This window comes from Triticum urartu, chromosome 2A, assembly GCF_056163025.1.
Source record: "Triticum urartu cultivar PI428250 chromosome 2A, HENAU_Tu73, whole genome shotgun sequence".
NCBI lineage: Eukaryota > Viridiplantae > Streptophyta > Magnoliopsida > Poales > Poaceae > Triticum > Triticum urartu.
The window spans coordinates 40,574,117-40,597,909 of NC_141874.1; the positions used below are offsets into that span (position 1 = coordinate 40,574,117).

Consider the following 23,793-nt stretch of genomic DNA (forward strand, 5'->3'; position numbering starts at 1 on the left):
GATCTTCTCGATAGCGTCGTCTCCTGGTCCTCTTCCCTTGCCACGCTGCAATGTCTGAAGAGCACAAAGATGTGCCGGTGTTTCAGTTTGTAATTGGTCCGTTGGTCTGAAACTTTCGTTTGTTTTGGGTTTAGTTTGGCTATCCGTAGTTGTTGTTTTTTGAGATAGCTTACCAGGCTTGCTGCCTGGTTTTGGCTATCCGTCGTTTGTTGACCCACATCACACAAACTGCAGAAGAAGGAAGGGATAGTACCGTGCATTTACAGTGTTATTATCGGATTTGGCGGTTACAGTACGCATCGCTTTACGTACTGCCCTGTAGAAGGTGCGTTAACAATAGGTAAAGAACTGCAACGTCAAGCACAACAAATGCCTCCGTAGCATAGTGGTAGTGCGTTCCCTTCGTAAGGGAAAGGTCGTGAGTTCGATCCTCACCGGGGGCTTTCTTTCTTTTTACCTTTTTACATCTTTTTTTTTGGACAAATCTTAATATCTGGCTCACGAGTGACGATCGCCATGATATGTGGATCTCCAGCTGGCTGGTGGATCGACCAGCGAACATTTTGTTCGCTAGGAAGCCAGCGATCCAGCCCAGACAGGCCGCCTTTAGCCTCAAGGCCCAGTTACAAAAAATAAATTATGACAGTAGGAAAGACTCCTACTGACTTTTGTATATATATGGGTTAATGTGCAGCGGTGTTACATGGTAGTGCAGAATTTAAAATTTATTTTGTACACAATAAAATGTTAAAAGAAATCCATGATGTATGTAAAAAATATAAAATCAGTATCCGATTAGAAAAATGCCATCTTGTACAAAACACAAATTTGTCCCTGGTCTGGATTATGAAAAATGTCATGCTACTTTAAAAAAACTGACATTGCTCTAATGTATAAATTTACAATGAGTACGACAAAAATAAGATCGTATGATCTAGAAAAAAAAGTTCTCATGCTAAGCTTTGAAAACTGCCATCTTGTAAAAATGTTAAACTTTAAAAACTACCAGGTTATAGAAATGTCATCTCTTAATAATAAAGATGCCAGCTCTTAATAATAAAAACGTCATTCTTAATAATAAATAATGCCATCGCTTGATAAAAATGTCATCTCTTACAATATAGAAAATGTCATCTCTTACAATATAGAAAATGCCATCTCTTAAATTAAAAAATAACCATGTGCAAAACCAAAAAATTGATTTGTGAAAAAATGTCTAAATTGCCATGTGACATATTTAAAAAAATTAGAAACTGCCATGTTAAATGTTTTAGACAAAATTGCCATATAAAAGGAGATACCATCTCGGTAAAAGAAAATAAAGCTAAAAAAGGAGCGCCTGGTAATGGAACCCATGTACGAGTTATCCCATCTGAATGCTCAAGCCACTGCCCAGCGTAGCAAGCTGAGGTACTTTGGAAAAACTGAAACGTTTGTTGGCTTTAATCTTGAACTACTTTTCAAATCTGACGTGTCGTCAACCCTGCGTTGAGATCCGTGCAACGGTGGGGAGGATGTTCGTTGGGAGATGCCAAATATCAGACATACGTCTGGTAACACTTTCCTTTTTATATACTTCCTATGTATCAAAATATAAGGAACATCTTGTATTAGTAATATGGAGGATGTAATTCAGCAAGTTCCCCACGTGTCGTGCACTAAAAACGCGCGAGGAACGAGCTTTTGGTTGATTATGTTGTTAGGAATCCAGCACATGATCTTTTTTTTTGATTTGATGGCTTTTTAACTAACCAGACGTGACGCTTCGGGTTGGTCAAGTTGTCAGGGTTGGACCTAGCCAAAAAAACTTATCCTTAACCGAGTAGGCTTCGCCACTAAGGCTGGTCATAATGGAGACTAACTTATACTAGTGTCATGCATATGACACTAGTGTAAGTTACTAGTATCTTTATAGTGCAAAGTAACATAGTAGTAATGTCATAGATGACTTCATTTATTAGCTCGTAGACTCATCTTTTTTCGGAAAGCGCTATGTTACAATAACATATTATGTTACTTTAAACACCTTTTTTCTCATTAATAACATGCCACATAAGCAAAATCTTTTTGAAGTGTGCCATGTTACTACCTAAGTTACTCCCACTATGACTAGCCTAAAGATAACTAGTCTAGGGAGATGACCCTCGAATTCAAGGCCAATCCTGAACTTAGATGGAATCTTTTATTATACAAATCAACAGGGCCGTGGGACATCCTGGATGCCCGAGATATAGGACTCTTCGACCGAGGGTAAGATCAAATCAGAAAGCTATATGCAAGATTAGACTAGTTTGCAAGGTAGAAGACTCAATATAAAGAGCAGCTTGAGAGAGACCGAGGAGTGTCCTTGATTTGAAGACCGTTTTAGGGGTTATTGACGGAGTCCTGAATTAGGGGTGTTGGGCATGTTGATTGCCCGTCCCTTGGGTTGGGCCGAGTATCCCCCTAAAACTATCACTGGTGGGCCTCGTTCGTCTGATCCAGAAGCATAAAGAAGGATTGAATCGAGATCCCCCGGGCCGACCTAAAAAAAGGACCAACTTTTGTACTAGTGAAACGGAACGGAGGCGGTAGGGCTTTTGCCAAATCTGGAGCTTGTCCCCTCCATCCCCCTTCCCCTCCTCCGTCGTCTCCGCGGCGCCTCTTCCCCCGAGCTTCCGAAACCCCGCCCCAAAACCCTAGCCGACCGAGGCCGCCTCCGCGAAGATGAGCTACGCGGCGTACAAGATGAAGCACTGGCCGACGGGCATCGAGCACTGCGCCGCCGGCTTCATCACCCACTGCCCCTCCGACGCCGCCGCCTTCTCCGCGCCCGCGCCGGGGCCGGCGGCCTCCCCCTCCGGGGCTGAGAGCGACGCCGACTCCTCCGCCGCGGCGAGGCGGCCCAGGCGCCTCGGCCCCACCCCCAACCTCGTCGTGGCGGCCGCCAACGTGCTGGAGGTCTACGCCGTCAGGGCCGATGCGGCGCCCGCCGAGGACGGGGCCGCGTTCGACGGCATCCTGGGGGCCCGCCTCGAGCTCGTGTGCCATTACAGGTGCGCGCCCGACTGTCTCTGCATTTTATCTTTCATTTAGTCTGTATTCAGTTCACGAATTGGATGTATGTGTGGTGGTTTTAGTTGAATATAATCCTCTCGGGTGGCATTCAGGCTCCATGGGAACGTCGAGTCGATGGCCGTGCTGTCGGATGGGGCGGAGAACAGGCGAGACTCCATTGCGCTCGCTTTCAGGGACGCCAAGATAACCTGCTTGGAATTCGATGATGCCATCTATGGACTGCGCACTAGGTATGCACGCTTGCTTGCTCATTCTTATAACCGTTAAACATGTAGCTTAAAATTGCAGTACCTTGTAATTTTGGCAGAGGGACAACTTTCCAATAACAGAGCAACAAGCACATTTTTTGTCAATTATTCAGAGAATAACATCTCTTTAGTATTGTACCTTGTTAGAATGTATCACAGCCTTACATGATCAAGAGGCTGATGGTTGAACTATAGCACTACAATTAGTGCCATTCATTTTTGTGTACCCCTCTTTCCGATGCCGATAAATCTAAGTAAGCAGGGCTTCTTTGATTCCTAGGAGTTTCTCCTATGTTGGTTATTTGATTGTAAGATTGCATTCCATAGGAAATTTTCCTCGGTGGTCTTTACTCATTAGTACCACAATTTCAACTGAAAATTTTCATTTACTCAAACACCTGGAACGACTCCTGTATTTATTCTATGGTGCAACCAAACAACCTGTCAATTACGTGGGATTCAAGGTGGCATGCCAACACAATTATATGTTTTCAAAATCCTGCAATTGTAAGAGGACCCGCATTTCTCTATTTACTGAATCTAGTTTGCTATCTCACACTTGCTATGAATGGACATGTTATTTTATCAACTTATTTTTCATAATATTTCAGCTCAATGCATTGCTTTGAGGGCCCAGAATGGCAGCATCTAAAAAGAGGCAGGGAATCATTTGCTTGGGGTCCTGTCATAAAATCTGACCCGCTAGGCAGATGTGGCGCTGCACTTATTTATGGACTACAGATGGCCATTCTGAAAGCTGCCCAGGTTATATTTCATTGCATCACATATTTTTAACAAGTGTGAATTATTTGGTGTTTTTTCTGTCTCTTGTTTTCTTTAGTAGCAGGTTTCAATATTTTTGGAATTTGTTATTTAAATTTTTTGTCCTGTGCACCATGATTCCCTTTTCTAGTCCAGTAGAATCACCAATATATTATTGTTCTCCAGTTTTCCTATGTTTTCCATATCGATTGGTAACTTATGTTCTTTTATACAATATTAGGTTGGACAGAGCTTAGTGGGAGAAGATGAACCTACACGTGCACTGAGTTCTAGTGCTGTCCGTGTTGAGTCATCATATTTGATTGACTTACGAGCTTTAGAGACAAATCATGTCAAAGATTTTACATTTGTGCATGGTGAGATAAGATCTCTTTCTGCATATAAATTTGTTGCACATCCTACATCTTCAACATAAAATTCCATGCTTTTTTTCTGAACTCTGTTGAGCTTCAATGCATAAGTAAGCATGACACTAGGGGATAGTTCTTAGGCATATCTAAATTTGCTAAAACAGCGTGTATGGCAACAGCTACACCCATATCGGGCAATTACTTATCTCTTTATGATTTGAATTTTAGTTTCCTGTTATATAAGGTCTGCTACCTTAATTTGAAGATGGCTTGCTTGAGATAAGTTGACCATCCCTCCAAGTTTGTCTCTGTCGTCTACGATCTAATCTATTCTCCAACCAAGCCACTCCGCTGGCCATCCACCCTATGGTGTTTACACTTGTTATGTGCTTGCTACTTGATACACAACAAACCATTGAAAGATCTAGCATATTAAGTACACCATAACTGTTGCTAAGAAGTCCACAGTGCAGCGCATGAGCATGTGTTATCTCCAGTGTTCTACATAACTTTGAAAGACACCAGATGCATAAGAAGTCATAAATGTGTCAAATACTTGGGCTTGAAAATGTCCAGTAAGTTTATATCCTGCAGATATTAACTAAGGATTTTTGTAGAATTTCTCCATAAGATTACTCCTTAATTCTAAAAGCGTGATCCAAAACATTATCTTAGTGAAAATTGATTATGGTTCTAGTTCACTTAATTTATATGTTCACCACTAGTGTAACAACTATCCAAATGTGAAATGGCACCACTCATGGCATTTTCTTCTATTATCTCTTCAGGTTATATTGAGCCTGTATTGGTCATACTACATGAGCGAGAGCCTACCTGGGCTGGGCGTATCTCATCAAAGCACCATACATGTATGATATCAGCATTTAGTATAAGCATGACACTGAAGCAACACCCAGTGATATGGTCTGCTGCTGTAAGTATATGACATTGATTGTCAGCTTTGACATTTCCTGTCTTCTGTATCTTCCACATCCATCTTTCATTAATAAATGTTGTAATATACTAAGGTGTTTTCTGTCTTCTGCACATTATCTGCCTTCCATTTGGCTCCAATGCACAAATTTGAGATTATAATCACAAAATGTTTTTTGCTTCCAGAACCTACCGCATGATGCATACCAAATTCTTTCTGTGCCTCCACCTATTAGCGGTGTTCTTGTCGTCTGTGCAAATTCTATCCACTATCATAGTCAGGTTTGGTCCCTCTAAATACAAATGTGGACAGGCTTACATTATTTTTCATTTGCTGATCCTGAGTCATTGAATTTTTTGAATTTCTTTGTTGTTGCAGTCCACTTCTTGTTCCCTTGCCCTCAACAATTTTTCATCACAGCCAGATGGCAGGTACTATTTGTGATATAGGTTAAGACTATAAATTCTTCATTTCTGATGACTTTCATAACTTTTGCCTGTCCATTCTCTCTTATCTCATTAACGAAATGTAATGTCTTTGTTCTGGTTGATTATAATAAGATATCTATAGATCTCGAGCACCTAGTAAAGTTACATGCACACCACTAAATGAACAGTGCCTGTTCGGAAAAAGTTTATATAATCCTTACTCAAGGAATTATACTGTCACCAACCAACTGTATTCATAAGCATCTCCCAGAAACTTTGTTTTCGTACTTGTAGGCTTGTAGCTGCTTATGTTTCCAAGCCCCATATCATCATCTTTCAACTTGGACTCATCATATAATATAATGGTTGTCTCGCAGCCTACAAGTCATTAATGCTCATGGTGTTATGCAGTCCAACAGTCAACAGACAGAATCACCTGAATACATGATCTGTAATAGTGTAATTGAAAGATGTGAATTGGGTGAATGTAAAGTGAATTTACAATAACTTGATTGGTGGTTGATTTCACGTGTGCATAACTTTCGTGGTGCTTATGACACTAACAAATATGGAAAACCTATCTCATGATGCTCATGTGCTTAAGTTGCTCGAAGCTTATATAAACGATGTGACAAATGGTATAAACGACGTGACAAATGGGATCTATATCTTGTGTCATTCAGCATGCAACTGTCAAGGTTATGCCAACTTGCAGGTCTAAAAAAACCCTGACATGAACATGCCACAAAAAACACATAAACACCATGCATGAATGTATACCATTCAACAATCGACACATTGGAAAAAAATTGTACGTGAACTTTAGTTTCTCGCCACTCAAGCCAGCATATGTGCTAGTGTGCCAGGTACTCTCCTGTGGTCCTACCATACGGTATGGACTATGATTAATTCTGTAGCTACTTGTGCGCGGTATATTAAGTGCGTACAATGCAGGAACGCGACAGCATCTTGTACCTTCTTTGGAGATAAAAATACAATTTTATTAGTTGGAAGATATTTAGTTAGGCAAGCGATTTTGATTTAAATAGCAAGATTAGGATATGTTATGGTTTAGTCATGTAGGGATTCTAGTCTTTTCAGGCCAAGCATGCCCTTGTATAGCAAATACTCACTTGGCTGGCCCCTAAGAATAGTATCCCTGCTTGCCCAACAAACATTATTATCTTCCTATTCAAACCAATGGTGAAGCACGGAAAAATTAAGACTAATGGTGTGTGTATTATGAATTAAGCATAGAGAGAAACATGTAAACTTTGAACTATGTAGTTTAAATTATTCATGAAGAATGGATGTAATAGCGAATTGAAGAATCCAGAACATCATATTTTGATTCTTGTGTTGTCTGGTATACCTATCCAACCATACTAAGCCAAGGGAATGTTTGTATATGCTCCCATGCGGAACTGTTGGACACTTGCATTTATTAATTAATTTGTACCTGCACCTCCACCTCCACCTTTTATTCGGGTCAACCGGTGTTAACAGGCGCAATTTACTAAACAAAATTCTCTGCTATTGAATATCTCTTTCACATTGTGACTTGTGCCATTTGTTGTCAAACCGGAGAAATGCTTTTGAAGATGAGCAGATGAAAACCTGAACCTAGTTTTGGTGTGGTTCGCTCAATCCTGAATGTGTCCAGCTGGACATTTGCTGTGAAATATATGGTAATAATTATTAACAACGAACTGTATCTTCTTAAAATGGGATATGGTGGTTCTACCTATGAATATAAAACTGACTTACATGTGCAGTGCATGTTTGACGAACCACTAAGTTTGTACCATATATTTGATGTCTTAGTTTCTTCCCCTCCAGTATATGTCAAAGCTGGTGACCTTTTCCTTATCTTTGCAGTCCAGAAATTCCTAAATTAAATTTCCATGTGGAGCTTGATGCAGCTAAAGCGACATGGTTATCCAATGATATTGTAATGTTCTCGACAAAGACCGGAGAAATGCTGTTACTTACAGTAGTTTACGATGGCAGGTATGGTAACTCTATGGATCATTATCTATCCTATTGTTGTGCAGCTGTTCTAGCTTTCGTAGGCGTGAGTTGATCATTATCTGCTTCTTTTTCTTTCACAGAACTGTGCGAAGATTAGATCTTATGAAGTCAAAAGCATCTGTCATCAGTTCGGTTGGTTGCTCATACTTTTCTTGTGCCTATATACCTTTTCATATTTAATATTATCAACCCCTCTTATGTTATTGATCCATCTGTGCGCAGGGTGCTACGACTATTGGAAGTTCATTCTTCTTCCTTGGTAGCCGTTTGGGAGACAGCCTTCTTGTGCAATTTTCCTGTGGTGTGGCAACATCTGTCTTACCAGATCTAATAGACGAGGTATTTTTGACTTTTGAGATACCTTTCTCAATGTGCCATTCTGCTGGAAGTACTTTTCGCATGTACTGTAGATGGTCTAAATATTTATCTTAGAAATGGCTTGCCGTTGAATGTTTTAAGCATAGTTGCTCAACGCCTAAACCCAAAGATTTTTAGAAATGGCTTGCCTGTTAAACCGGAAAAGTCCAGAAGCATGGACTACACCGGCTTGTCTTCCTCGGATATGTCAAAGCACCAAAGATTCCAACCAATAAGGCATCTGACTCAATGAATTCTATGCATAAATTCTGCAGGACATGACTGAATCTGTTACCTGTCTGCTATATTTAGAATGGGATCTTAATCATTGATGTTCATATGTTTCTTTGATGGAAATGACCTACGGAGTAGACATGGAAATGTTACATCTACCTTAAGCCACACGTTATATATATGTTTACCAATACGTGTTTATTAATCAATATTATACTTTATAGGTTTACTATATTACTATAAAGTTTATAGTGTTAGTTGTGCCGATGTATCTGAATTTGTCGGCCACACTGTAATAAGCTCTTGTAAAATGAAGTAAGCAAATACTGTTCCTTCATTGACTGGTGATATATGGTGATCTACTTGTGCAGCGGTCTGGTGATATTGAAGGCGACCTGCCTTTTGCAAAGCGCCTGAAGAGGGTGCCTTCTGACGTTTTACAGGATGTGACCAGTGTTGAAGAACTTTCTTTTCAGAATAACATATTGCCAAACAGTATAGAGTCAGCACAGGTCTGAAATGTCTTCGAGTTGCATGGTTGTTATTCTTTTATATGCAACTCTGTAGTGATAGAATCATATTCTTGTGTATAATCCTTTTTACTGCCATTTGTTAGTTACCACTTCAATTTACGGTTTTCTTAAAATATACATCATGAGTTTCCTTTGCATAATTTAGTAATTACTTGCTTATTGCTTCTTTCTTGCCACTAATTTGTTTCACTTATTATTCACAGAAAATCTCATATGTCGTGAGAGATAAGTTGATCAATGTTGGCCCTCTGAAAGATTTTTCATATGGTTTAAGAGTCAATGCAGATGCCAATGCAACAGGAAATGCAAAGCAAAGCAATTATGAGTTGGTCAGTTGCATGAGACTTCATCTCTGTCTTTGGCTATAATTAGGTCCATTTTGTTCCAGCTGTGCGCTTTTTTTGTTGAATATGTACATGATTCATTGTTGATTTGGAGAATGGGTATTGTCTACTGTATTCAGGTTCCTAGTCCTGCTTGTAACTTGTCGGTAATCGGAGATCCTGGTGATTTATGGGATTAGTACCAGCCAGCCAGGGGGATTAGGTCCTATTTGAAATTTACGATGTCACATGATTAGATCAGGGAAACAAATCAAAAAAATAAGAAAGGTAAAGAAATCAAGAGAGCACCTTGTTGGAGTCTATGTGAAAAGGGCTGTTAATGGTTTCCCTATGAGCTTCCAGGACTCCTACCAGAACGAGTAGATTGAACCCTGTCAGAGTGTAAGGGAAAAAAATGGTACATAAATGAGAAACGTTATATCATCAGAATAGTTGTTTTTGCGTCCTTACCGTGTATGTTACTTTCTCCAAAGTTCCTCCATATATGCTATTGAAATCACACATCTGGCACGAATGTGTCTTTATCGTTAGCTCCTCATATGTGACCTTAAGGTTAACACTCTGTTACCACCTTTGCAGCAGTATCTCTGCTGCTTCAGTGAATAAGTGGAAGGAAGTTCAACAATCTATTTGTTATTCAATTACTGAGAAGCATTTTTTTGTTCTCCAATTTAGACACCCTTTGTAACAGTATTAACTCTATTTCAGGTGTGCTGTTCTGGTCATGGAAAGAATGGATCACTTTCTGTCCTACAACAATCTATTCGCCCTGATTTAATTACCGAGGTGCATTTTTCTCCCCGCTTTTCATCCCAGTTACATAATAGGAAGAATTGAGTTTGACCAGTGAGTTGTATGTCAGTGTTCAGCTCAAACCCCAAATATTCCAGCAATGCCTTTTGAAGAACTTGACCAACATATTCGAACTTTAATCCCCTGCCTTCTAGTGGTGTTTAGTCAAGATTTTTGTCGCACTGTTCTTCATTTTTTCTTCCATGGAAATTTTTATGTTACCTACTTTATTTCGACTTACATTTGTGTTCTTTACTTGTGTAGGTGGAATTACCAAGTTGCAGAGGTATTTGGACAGTGTACTATAAGAGTTCCCGTGCACATACCACTGAAGATAATGAATATCATGCATATCTGATAATAAGTCTAGAGAACCGGACCATGGTAACAGAAATTTGATTTTTGCTGATTTCCCTTTCAGCTGTATACTGAAGTTTAATGCTTATGATTTTTTTGACATACTACCTCTGTTCCTAAATATTTGTCTTTTTAGAGATTTCAAATGGACTACCACATACGGATGTATATAGACATATTTTAGAGTGTAGATTCACTCATTTTGCTCCGTATGTAGTCACTTGTTGAAATCTCTAGAAAGACAAATATTTAGGAACGGAGGGAGTAGTATTTTGAGTGGAAGCTAACCACCCCCATAACTATTATGACATTGGAAAGACCCAAAATCCTTTAAAAAAATCATGGCTATAGGGCACACTAGGCCTAGTTTTAAAACAGGACCAACAGCCTGACAATAAACAGACAAGATCGGAGCCTACTCCTATCTGCTTTGCTAAAAAGACCATGTGAAGGAAAACGGGAAGGAGACATATTTTTGAAGTTGTCAGAGCGATGGAGAGGGCAGATCGATGTGGCAAATGGACATGGTTAATGAAATTATCCACGAATACAAAAGGACCAAAATTTCATAATATAAATTGCAAGTGTTTTGCCTTCAATAACACACACACACACACACACACACACACACATAACTTTGACACATTATTTATAATACAAGAACCATTGTTTTCTTTGCATACACATCTTCATACAATCGCTCTAATCCATCTTGAACAACTGCAACCTGAACATTGCACAAATTGACATTTGCATCTCCTTTCTGAACATGAGCGACTGTCTTGCTGAATTCATCCAACATCAACAACAAAATTTGTACATAAAATACATCTCAAACACAAGTTGATGCTACTGATCCAGTGAGAACTGCAGCAGCCATTTTCCTTCACCCCCAGCCTGCAGACAAAACCATCAAACAATCAGTAGCATGATTGATCCTAGCAAGTAGTAAATATGCAGCATATGTACAGGGTTAATCCACATTACAATTACTGTTTGTAGTAACAACATTGGGTTACTAGTAACCTAAGAAGCACGGATACAGAGACACGGACATGGTGATACAACCTAAGAAGCACGGATACGCCGGCGGCATGTTAGCTGGAGTCTGGAGCAGGTTCGAGGTCGAGCCCCTTTGTGGCGTCTGTGGCCGAGCAGCCTGAAAAATTAGGGTTCATATCAGTCCGAGCGTGTTACTGGGCCTCCCGAGTCCCCAGCGTGTCCCTTACGTATCCCAGGTGTATCCCTATTTTTTCTTTCTTTTTAATTCGAAAAAGAGGGGATACTGTGGGATACGCGTAGCGTGTCTGGCCGTATCGCTGTGTCCAGCCCTACTAGGATGCTGATCCGGCAGTTTCAGCCATGCCCGTGTTTTTTAGCTAGTAACGGAAGGAAAACATCAAGGTCAATTAGGAAAGAAAATAGATCAGCATAATATTGCTGACGAAAAGAGCGAAAACAGTAACGAAATTAAGAACAGAAATGAGACGACGCAAAGGGGGAGGTCGCGGAGCTGCTTACCTTGACGAGCTTGTTCGGGGAGCTCTAGGAATAATAGCAGGTGGCAGCTGCTGGAGGACAGCTGGAGCAGGTTAGTGTGGCATCGGCAAGGGGACATCCGGCTTGCATCGTCACCGTGTCCTGGTCCTGGGCATGGGGAATTGGGGCTGGGCTCTGGTTGAATGAGCTGTCGGGGGCCTTCCGGGAGGAGCTGTGGGCCATGCTGCTGCCTGCTCGGGACGAAGGGTTGTGGGACGTGGCGGGCGAGGGGCGAGCTATCCCCGAGAATCCATGACGAGCGACTGCAACATTTGGAATCGGCTTCCCACCCCCCCTTTTTCGGGCAGGGAGGCTGAGGTGATGACATGGTGGCAATTTGCTTGTAAATAACACCAACTTCAATGGCAAAGACATACGGTGATGCGGTCCTCTTTCGTGGTGGCAAAGGGGAATGGCGCCGCTGCTGGGGAGCTGGACTGCAGGCAGCACCCTGACCTGAAGCTGGCATCTCTCAGGATCCTCACCTTAACCAGTTCTGATGCCAAGTAGCAACTAGCACAGGTTCTGTTTTGGGACTTAGTTTCTGGGCTGCGGTGGATGCAGCTGGTGAGGCTTCACTCCTTGTTTATAGCTGAAATTAACTAGTACAGAACCACCTCAGTGGCTTTCTTACAGCCTAAGGCATCTTGACTTGACCCACAGACATGTACCTAAGACACAGACTTGACTCACTAGCTTACTAAGGAAAAGACTTGACTAATTGACTGACTGCTGCAAGGATTTCTAACACAAGTTCCGGTTCTTGTCGGCTTCAAGGTAGATTGTATTGAAGTCCCCACTCAGAAGCCAAAGGCCGGCATAGGGGATGGTCCCCAAAAGACAGTTTTTTGGGAATCAAGGAATTTTAGGGTAAGGGGAGATGCTCTTATGCTGTCTCGAAACTCCAGGAGCAAGTAGACCTTTTCTTTTTCTTGTGCTGTATTATGTGATTGTTTCAAAATTAGAATTTTCCAAGTTTTTTCTTCAGTGTTACATCATTTTGCCTTTGACGTATGTATTTGGTTTATTGCCTTTGTGGCTTTGTGCTTGATCCTCTTTAATTTCTTCTGATGAAGTGATTACTGACTGTATGACATTATTACGTGATGGAAGGTACTTGAGACAGGTGATGATCTAGGAGAAGTTACTGAAACAGTTGATTATTATGTTCAAGGGGCAACCATTGCTGCTGGTAACTTGTTCGGAAGGTATGGTGCTCTTTAATATTTTTTAATGTACTCAGTTACTTATACTGGCTTGGCACCATCTGTCGTGGAATTCATACATCACAACACATTCATGTTATGGACATTCATTTAAAAAACCTCATTGGTCTTATAGTAATGGACACAACCAATATATCTTGGGCTGTTGGCTGCCCTGGACTGCATGAGCCCACCAGGTCAGCACAGATCCAAGACATGTTGATGTTGATTGGTTACCTGGTCTGCACGGTCCAGTAAAACTAAGCTCAAACTCAACTCTGAGGTTGTCTAGTTTATCATTGCATTTACTCGATGTACAACTATGTAGTAGACCGATGGGAAAGTTCCATTTTGTTTGGAAAAATAGAAAATCAAGGGGAGTGCTTCCATGCTCTTCCATGATTTTTTTTCTCTGCAATCTCAAAACACGTAAAACTGTTCACTTGTGAAGTTAGTATTATTTGTCTTAATTTATACATTTCATATCTTCAGTCATGTGTAGGTGTAGCACAGTTTTTGTGTGACAACCCAGCCCTGTTGAGATTAATGCTCACGTGCTGTCCAAAAACTTAAGCATGTTATTTAATGTTCCCACACTTAGGGAACTAGAGCATCACCAACATATAATATAAACTTAGGTTAGAAAAGGTATAAACTTTTGGTTAATCTTTCTGGGATAAGGCATACAATTTGGTATAATAGGATAGGGGATCAGCTGGAGATGATCTTACATTTTAGTATTTTACATCTTTCTAGAATCATAAATGAAGTTTTTTATAATTTAATATTGAGTTATGTTCGTGACAGTTTGACATTAATAAATTAGTAGCCTTTATCATTCTGGTTTGGTTTGAATCTTTGCAGGCGGCGTGTCATACAGGTATACGCCACGGGTGCTCGTGTGCTTGATGGTTCTTTCATGACACAAGAGCTAAACTTTACTGCGCATTCTTCAGAATCTTCATCGTCCAGTTCTGAGCTTCTTGGAGTGGCATCTGCTTCCATTGCAGATCCATATGTTCTTTTGAAGATGGTTGATGGAACTATTCAACTTCTTGTAGGAGGTATAGTATATCCACTAGTCCATCATTTTTTCAGTTATGCTTTCTTGCTGTGGCCTTATATATAAAATTCAGTCAACCTTTGAAGTTTAAGTTAACCAATAGTAAGATAGGACAAATTTGTCAGTAGTGTGAGAGAACTTGTTCGAGAACAATTGTTATACAGAGATCATTGTAGCGACTGAATAGGCAATTGGAAGGTGAGTGGTGCAAAATACTTATCTAGCTTCTGTATAGCTTCATAGTGCGCTTCAACATGTGAAGGTTTCCCTACAGCTGAAGATAGAAGTTAGCAAGCTGGTGCTTTCTCATTAGATAAATATATATGTACAAAGCTGTGTATTCAATCATAACATGTTTGTAAAAGGGAAAGATCTAGCTCACATCCTTAGTAAAGTGCTACCTTGTGAATTTAGGTGAGGTTTGGATGGAATGAAGTGTGATCTCAGTTCTCAGACAAAATAGACGTATATTTTGTGAAGATTTTGTTCATAGATAAAGAGATGATGTAAAAGAGAAAGATCTAGCTTAAATACATGATGTTTCATTTTCTGATGCAGATCATTCTACTTGTGCTCTTTCTATCAGCGTTCCCAGTATTTTTACAAACTTAAGTGAAAAAGTATCTGCGTGTACACTTTATCGTGACAGAGGTCCTGAACCATGGCTGAGAAAGACACGTAGTGATGCATGGCTATCTAGTGGTATTGCAGAACCGATTGATGGCAGTGGTAGTTCATCTCAGGAGCAGTCTGATATATACTGCATCATTTGTTATGAAAGTGGTAAACTAGAAATTTTTGAAGTGCCTAGTTTCAGATGTGTTTTCTCTGTGGAAAGTTTCTTGTCTGGTGAGGCTCTTTTGGTTGATGCAAAAGGAAGACAGGATGACACTAAAGTTTCTCTAAAGAAAGAAGTAGCGGATAGCATTCGGGTAGTTGAGCTTGCAATGCATAGATGGTCTGGCCAGTTCAGTCGCCCATTCCTTTTTGGTTTATTGAACGATGGGACATTTTTGTGCTACCATGCTTATTGCTATGAAGGCTTGGAGAGTAATGTGAAAGACAATTCATTTTCACCTGCTGGTTCTGTGGATCTTGCCAGTGCCAGTGATTCGAGACTAAAGAATTTGAGATTTCACCGAATTTCTGTTGACATTACATTACGAGAAGACATATCAAGTCTTGCACGACCGAGAATCACAATTTTTAACAATGTTGGAGGTTATGAAGGATTGTTTCTTTCTGGCACGAGGCCAGTCTGGGTTATGGTTTGTCGACAACGATTTCGGGTGCATCCACAGGTATGTCGTTGTTATGCTGAGGTTTTTGTTGTCTTCCAGTGTTTATTAAGTTTCATATACTTCCAACACCCCGTCTCACGTGTGGCTCGGTAAGGCCTAAACATGGACAGAAAGAGGGCAAGGAACTTTTTTATTTAATTGCGAAAGCCGAGGCTTGAACCAAGTTCTTGTGGCTCTAATATCATATTAAGTTTCATGTACCAACCAGTAGAAGCAAAAGTCTGAACCGATGGAGGTTGGGCAATCCTAATATACTTCAACATATTTGACCCCGTTTCTTGTTTCAATCTACGATCGAATACTTGTTTACACGTATTTCAAACTATTTAATTTCTTTGCATGTTGAAGTGTATAGTAGTTTCCAAATTTGATGGAGTATAAATCAACTAAAGCGATCTCACATGCATGCCTCTAGCTCTCTGAATGCTGCTAATGTCACGAGTCAACACTTTTAGACAATGCATAGTTCCCTAGTTAGGCTCACTTTGCTGTTGCTTTATGTGCTGTGCTGAGATGTGGTATCTAGTTATTTTTGTTTTTTTGCTGATTGCAGCAAGATTTTGCTGTTACATCCGATCGCAAGAGTCTTTCAACTAACTTTAAATTTGGATTGAGAAATAAACATGCTGTTTTGAAAAACCAGCACAATGCCAATTACCTTAGCCAACATCGGAATGGTTAAACATTTCTTTTGTTTCTGCATAGTAGATTTAGATGGTCATATAAGCCACCTTTTTTTTCTTCTGGAAAAGGTAATGAACGAACGTTCCCTGGGAATGGTTTCTGGCACGAACTCTGTGAGTAAATAGGCTGACAGTGTGGGACCTCGATGAGCAGGGCGCACGGTGTCGTTCGTTCCCAGGAGCATCCCAGAGAACGGCGTCGTTCGCTTGCGGGAACCTCCCAGAGCACACGATTGTCCGCGCCAGGGGCACCAGGGTGGGCATGTTCACTCCCTATTAGTGTCCTTTTTATTATCTGCATGATGAGATATGCCCACAACTCTTCAGGCTTAAGTTGATTCTGAAGTACCAAATCGATTTAAATTGATGTGGTGTTTCTTACAACCAAATCTTATTTTGTCATCTGTATGGTATACTTCCTCCCTTCCTAAATATTTGTCTTTTTAGAGATTCAAATGGACTACCACATACGGATGTATATAGACATATTTTAGAATGTAGATTCACTCGTTTTGCTCCATATGTAGTCACTTGTTAAAATCTATAGAAAGACAAATATTTAGGAACGGAGGGAGTACTATGCAAATGGAAATCTGCATTTATATGCAGCTTCAACTATAACTATATTTGCTTCTAGTCATCGGTGTGGTCCTATCTAAGCCTGTCCCATTTTGCAGTTATGTGATGGTCCCATTGAAGCCTTTACTGTTCTCCACAATGTAAACTGTTGTCATGGGCTTATATATGTTACATCACAGGTAAGGAGTTGTTTGAATATTTGTATCTCTCCCATATACTTTTAAGAAATAGGAAATTTTAAGATTGGTAATTTTTCATGTTTTAACAGGGTTTTCTGAAGATATGTCAACTGCCCGAAGCATATAACTATGACAACTACTGGCCTGTCCAAAAGGTAAAATTTGTTTAGGTATGCATAAGTTGTATCTCATTTTGTTGCAGCCTTTTCATTTATTGCACCTTTGCAGATCCCTTTGCATGGCACCCCTCATCAGGTTACATATTATGCCGAGCAGTCTCTGTATCCACTTATCGTGTCTGTTCCTGTAAGTAGCCTGTATCCTCTGTTCCCAATGATAATTTGTAACACTGTTTTGTTGTTGCCATCTTCGATTATGGTTGTCTGGCACCATCACACATAATAAACTATGCTCATTTATCTTGTTCAATTGCTCATTTTATATTTCTGCAGGTTGTTCGCCCCCTAAATCAAGTTCTGTCAATTATGGCTGATCAAGATTTGGTTCATCACATGGATAATGATGCTACAAGTGCCGATGACCTGCAAAAAACATATACTGTTGAGGAATTTGAAGTTCGCGTATTAGAGTTGGAGAAACCTAGTGGACGTTGGGAGACAAGGTCCACTATTCCGATGCAATCATTTGAAAATGCTCTAACTGTGCGCATTGTTACATTGCATGTATGTATTTCTTTTAACCTTCCATACTTAAAACAAATTTAAAGCTGTTTCGACTCGCTCTAGATATTGGTCTTTAATTATGACAAAATTAAACAGATCAAGGAGACACGGCTTCTACGTTTATATTTGCCAGCTTCTATATTTGGCCTTAAAATCTATCTGATCACAAACTTCAGTGACGAAATGTTCATATGTATTTTTCTATTCACAAAAAGGTTCTGCATTTCCACTTCAGAACACAACCACCAAGGAAAATGAAACCCTGATGGCCATTGGGACTGCTTATGTTCAAGGGGAGGACGTAGCTGCCAGGGGACGGGTGCTTCTGTTCTCTTTCACTAAAAGTGAAAATTCTCAAAATCTGGTAATGTAGGGGAACTCTGTTGCTATTACATGTTTTCAACTTCATCACAATTTACTACTCCCTCCGATCCAAATTACTTGACGCTGGCTTAGTACAACTTTAGTACTCCCTCCGTTCACTTTTGTAAGTCGTTTCAACCAACTCAAAATAGGCTGTTTTGCACATTGTCTGAAATGTCTTCAAGGTCTTATAAAAGTGAACAGAGGGAGTATAAAATTGTACTAAGCCAGTGTCATTATTTGGATAGGAGGGAGTACTATATTAATTTGCTAACATGTAAAGATTAATTCCAGGTAACAGAAGTCTACTCAAAAGAGAGTAAAGGTGCTGTATCAGCTGTTGCGTCACTTCAAGGTCATCTGCTGATAGCTGCTGGTCCAAAGATCACATTGAGCAAATGGACTGGTTCTGAATTGACCGCTGTTGCATTCTATGATGCTCCTTTGCATGTTGTGAGCTTGAATATTGTGAGTATTGCACAACAATTGATTCTGAATATGTTGCTCCTTTGCATGTTGTGTCCACACTTAATGCTTATCCATATAATCAACCTTCCTCAGTCCCTCATACAAATAGAAAAATCTTGTGTTTCCAACTCTTTCATGTGTTTTGAGGACAACTTAGTAAGGGGAAATAAATACTGAGGTCGTGCTTAATCTTTTCTGTTTCAGCTAAATCTATTCTGGCTTTGAAAGAGTAAGCTGAAATGCCATGCTTAATGAATGGGCTTGTTGGAACCTAGTCAGGTTCTCAAAGTTTTCCATTGTGCTACCTCCGTAATATTTCCCATCTCAGAGACTGTCTGCTGAGGGCCTATTTCCTGTGCAAATGGACATTTTTTGAAATTTGCAAATTCCATGGAGTTCATTTGTAGAACTTTATTATAGATTCTCAAAGAAAAATGCACTAGTACGGTGGGACATGTTTTACATCGGCTAACGACTGCTTTGTTCTCTCTGCTCTTATGGGTCCCGTGTTGCTCTTCACCAAGAGCCATCACACTATGGATCTCCTCTTACTCAAGCAGGTGTATTAGTTCCGTCATTCCTTGACTTCACCACCTGTGGCCTCTGTCAATGCTGTGGTTTATAATATTTGTTTCTTGGCAAATTATACGGTCCACCAATTTGCAGTCCTTACATAATATAATTGTTATCCATTTAGGATTTGAATACTATGTATTGCCCAACTGGTTTGATTTCATATTCATTATGATGTTATACATTTTTTCTTGTATCTTACGGTAGGCTGTTGCATGACTTAATAACATGTTTATATTGTGATTCTGCATACGAGATGCAGCAATTGTGCAGTCCTGTGATATTCTTTAAATTTCCAGGTCAAAAATTTCGTTTTGTTTGGCGATATCCATAAAAGCGTATATTTTCTTAGCTGGAAGGAGCAAGGTTCTCAATTGACTCTGCTTGCAAAAGATTTTGGATCTCTAGATTGCTTTGCAACTGAGTTCTTAATTGATGGAAGCACACTGAACCTTGCAGTTTCTGACTCTGATAAAAATCTGCAGGTCATTCTTTCTTATAATCTTTTATGTTACTGGTTTGTTTCATTGTTCATTCTGTACTATTTGATCCATCTGCCAGTTATTTACTTCGAAATGAGTTCTTGATGATACTGAATCAAAAAATCATTGAAGCATCAAACTATCACTTACTACTGGACTGGTTCCTGTGATATTATCTTTGCTAGGGCCATCCATTACCAGAGTTTATACATAAACATATTAAGTAATAACTGTAGACATTCTCTCTTTGAACTAGTTGTGGACTTGATGTCAGAAAATCATCTAGTAATCGGAATCAAGGAAATAATTATATTACTACTCTTTAAAGATATTCGACATATTGCTGAGCAGCCTGAGCTTGTGTGCTTTGTTGGCAAATATAATTGGGGATACTACTTGACTTGTACAGCATATGCTTCCTATTGAACACCTGAGTTAGTTGGATATAGTGCAACATGGAAGTGCCACCCTGTCCACTTGATTATTCACTTCACTCTAACAAATAACATCTTGCAGATCTTCTACTATGCTCCCAAAATGGTGGAGAGCTGGAAGGGGCAGAAGCTCCTTTCCAGAGCAGAGTTTCATGTTGGAGCCCATCTGACCAAGTTTATGAGGCTGCAGATGCTTCCCTCTCCAGGATTGGCATCTGAGAAGACGAATCGTTTTGCCCTTCTTTTTGGTACTTTGGATGGTGGTATTGGATGCATTGCGCCTATTGATGAGTTGACATTCCGCCGGCTTCAGAGCTTACAGAGGAAGCTTGTAGATGCCGTCCCCCACGTGTGTGGCCTGAACCCAAGATCATTCAGGCAGTTTAAATCCAACGGGAAGGCACATCGTCCTGGACCAGATAACATCATTGACTTTGAGCTTCTTGCACAGTAAGTGAAGCTTCCACACATCAGCTTATATTATTTTACCACTTCTTATGCGGCCCTTATGCTCTCTGCAAATCTTGTTACACTCTCCAAATATTTTGCATTGTCTCTTCATGTAAAGAAATCCTCCCTCCATCCCCAAATAAGAGTCGCTGTACTAAATCAGCGACACTTATTTTGGACGGAAGGAGTACAAGTATTCCATTCAAGCCAAGATCTGAGATGTATTGATCTTTGGTGTCTGGATGCTGCTATTGCCGGTAGAAGGGTAGTTGTGGTAGATACTAGATAGGACTAGATAGGGAACAGCAAGTTGAAATTTCTAGCTGCAAACATTAAGAGTAATTAGATTGTAAAAGATCAGTACGATTGGGAAAAAAAAAGGTCAGCTCTGAAAACCAGACACTCCAAATATCACGTCTGACTGATTGCCATACACCTTCTGCAAGCTGGCCAGTTCTCACTGGTCTAGCCTGTTAAAGCCTCTGCTGTACGACATCTGTTGTTCTTTTTAGTCGTATTGCTTTTTTTCTCATGCCTCTCTAATCCACATTTTACCCTCTACATTTGTAGCTATGAGATGCTATCGTTGGAAGAGCAGCTTGACATCGCACAGCAGATTGGGACTACCCGTGCGCAGATCCTTTCCAACTTTGCTGATATTTCGCTAGGCACGAGTTTCCTGTGAATTAAAGTTTTGGGCGATCATGTTGGATCTAACACCATGATACAGTTGGAAAAGCTAGCGGTGCATGGCAATTCTGGAGCTGCTTGTTGATTCTTGCTTAACTCCGGAGACCTAGGCACTCAGGCATGTAAACATGACATGTGTACGATAGGATTAAATGCTGGCCAGTTTGATCTTTCTGAGTAAATTACAGCCACCTTGCCGCGTACATATGGTTAGCACTTGGAAGCGCATTGTAAATGGCCATGGTGGTTAATTTCTTTCTAAGTAGTAGCTGCTGAGCTTCTTGTGTTGCTCCTTCCTGGACATGTCCCTGATGACTGTAATCTTAGTGACTTGCGATACAAATTTCACTGTCAGTTGGCCATGTGATTGTCGGACGCATTTCTCTGTTATGGAAACTTTAGCTTTTTATTAAGGAAAACGGTAGCAAAGGTTTCAGTCCGACTCTTTGTGGTTCAGTGACGTTCAATCTGGCGTTGAGCTCCCAGATTGCTAGTATTGCCATATGTTACGGAAAGCCTAGCGCAACGCCGTAACTTTGACTAAGGAAACATGTACTCCCTTCGTCCGTTTGAGCAACTGCTAATATGGGACGAAGGGAGTATTATACTCCTTTTACAAAAAGTTTATCTTACAGATTCATCGTCAAATGAAGTTTCTAACTATATAATTTTGTGGTTGTATTATACATTTTTTATTAGTCAAATTGAAGACCTAAAAACCTGTGCCCAAATTATGGTAAAGTGGGAAACTTTGCAAGCATCACGAGCTGAGTCAGCTCATGTGTCATGGCACATGCATGGTTTGTGCCGTTGATGGACTTAAGTGCATTGGGAACATGAAACTGGCATGATCCTGCATTCCTGCTTGCTGAACTAATGAAATTGTCTCGAGCAGGATGATCAGGTTAATTAAAGATCCATGTCTATTGATTTGACACAATTAAGATAGAAATTGTACAAACAGCGGACGGAAGTATGTAGAGACAATGTTACTGTAATCATTGAACAACTATTGCATTGTCAATGAACCTAACAAGTTTGACTAAAGCCGAAAGTCATCTTCAGGTTCTTCCATAGCTTTTAGAAATTTATTAGATATGCATTTGTCCAATTAAAACATCCATAAATTTATACTCACTCTCGGTTTTATACAGAGGAAGTTTTTTCTTTGTCAAAAACCAACAGCCCTCTGGACTTGTTTGGATGATGTTTACAGTGCACCCAATGTACCAGTAATCATACAAGCGATTCAAATTGTCCATATTTTCTATGTTAGTTGGCTTCATGATACCCGGGTTTATGAGTGCGACTATTTAAAAGTTTCATTGATCCTATGGAGTTTTAGTGGTACTAATTCGGAAAGTGAAGAAATGTTATGGTATCAAGAATAAGATGGAGATGCACTTTCACACTTTTTTGGCCCAACGAAAGACAGCGAAGGGAGAGGGGAAGTTACTGGTGTTCCTTCAATATTTACTGCACACAGGTTGGGGTGGCCAGGGCTGCGCCGCCCACAACAACAAAAAAAAAACAACGCTACGACCATGACGAATCAGCAACGAGGAAGGCGGACGGGGGCGGAGGGTGCTAGGTGGATCGACGGATGCATGACGGGCACACATCTGGGTCAAATGCCAATTTCTATGCTATTTGCAGGGTCTAATGCCTTGTTAGGTCAATCCAACACCCGTGCGCATACAGAGGCAATCAAATTATTTGGAAGATGTTCTAGCTTGTAAGGAATTTAGAAGGTCATTAAATGTTGCTTGGAATACTTCTCAAAATTAAGATGGTAAAACCCTCCTGGAGTTGCACCTGTAGAAAGCTATGTATGTTTTGAACCGAGAAGTATATTCTCTTTAAAACATTTTGGTGCTCCAAATTATAGATTATTTATTGAATATACCTTTCCAGAAGGTTGCGTGTTATGACTTATTTTTCACTTGATGGCACCAGACTGCCAAGGTGTTCGGCCAGCCATGACCTTGAAGATTACACGTAAATAAGAGAAAATAAATTATATCATTTTAAGCCATCCAACCTCAGATCAGATGCATGTAAACCCAACAACTCTAGCTAAATATATCTTCTTCTTTATGACCGTGTAGCTAAATATATCTTTGCCGGCCATATCGCCTGAAAGACTAGACAAATAACGATGGTGAAAACAAATAGATGGTGTCTGTTGTTAGAAACAACCAATCATACACCAGAAGTGCTTCTGTTAGGGCATTTCTAACTGATGCCTTATCTTGCCATAAGGGAGTATATTTGCTTTTTTTTTCTCCTCTAAACCGTGCCTAGCCGATCCCTTATAACGGTTAGTGAAGTGAAATTTTTACTCCATCCTCAATCCTCTCCTTACATTTACTCCGGCTTGCGGCGGCCAAGTAAATTTCCCCACTCTCTCTTTCTCTCCCCCGCCTCCACTTCCCCCCACCCCCCGCCATGTCGCCGGCGCGACCCCCGCCCCGATCCGCTGCCCTCCCTCCTCCCGATGGCCGGACACAGTGGACGCCGTCCCCTCCGCCGATCCACATCGCGGATCCGCACTGCCACGTCCGCAGGTCGTTGTTCGTGACCGCTTCCTTGAGACACCGCCGCTCGGCCGATCCACCTGCCGCCGCGCCCCCACGCGGTTTGAGGACTTCCC

At 40.5% G+C, this 23,793-nt stretch overlaps 1 protein-coding gene and 1 non-coding gene across 5 annotated transcripts; both read left to right on the forward strand.

The window, feature by feature from the left end:
* Nucleotides 1–371: 371 nt before the first annotated feature.
* Nucleotides 372–443, forward strand: TRNAT-CGU (transfer RNA threonine (anticodon CGU)). The gene has a single exon. It is a non-coding gene; the product is annotated as a tRNA-Thr (tRNA).
* A 2,096-nt stretch (nt 444–2,539) lies between these two features.
* CPSF160 (cleavage and polyadenylation specificity factor 160) lies at nt 2,540–21,582 on the forward strand. 4 transcript variants are annotated; one of them, XM_087542925.1, is made up of 27 exons: nt 2,542–3,035; nt 3,150–3,287; nt 3,917–4,070; nt 4,309–4,444; nt 5,227–5,372; nt 5,558–5,653; nt 5,751–5,803; nt 7,679–7,810; nt 7,912–7,963; nt 8,054–8,170; nt 8,794–8,934; nt 9,159–9,284; nt 10,008–10,085; nt 10,356–10,475; nt 12,765–12,857; nt 13,101–13,195; nt 14,057–14,256; nt 14,814–15,556; nt 16,917–16,997; nt 17,087–17,152; nt 17,226–17,303; nt 17,450–17,680; nt 17,916–18,044; nt 18,338–18,511; nt 19,384–19,569; nt 20,083–20,450; nt 21,021–21,582. In XM_087542925.1, exons 1-27 carry the CDS (start codon nt 2,707–2,709, stop codon nt 21,133–21,135), a joined length of 4,377 nt encoding a protein of 1,458 aa, XP_087399051.1. In that variant the 5' UTR covers nt 2,542–2,706; the 3' UTR covers nt 21,136–21,582. The 4 variants fall into 4 exon arrangements, 3 of the variants coding, with proteins under 3 accessions (XP_087399051.1, XP_048554333.1, XP_048554334.1); XM_048698376.2 differs by lacking the exon at nt 12,765–12,857 and adding an exon at nt 16,394–16,495; XM_048698377.2 differs by lacking the exon at nt 12,765–12,857 and having other exon boundaries at nt 2,543–3,035.
* The last annotated feature ends 2,211 nt before the right edge of the window (nt 21,583–23,793 follow it).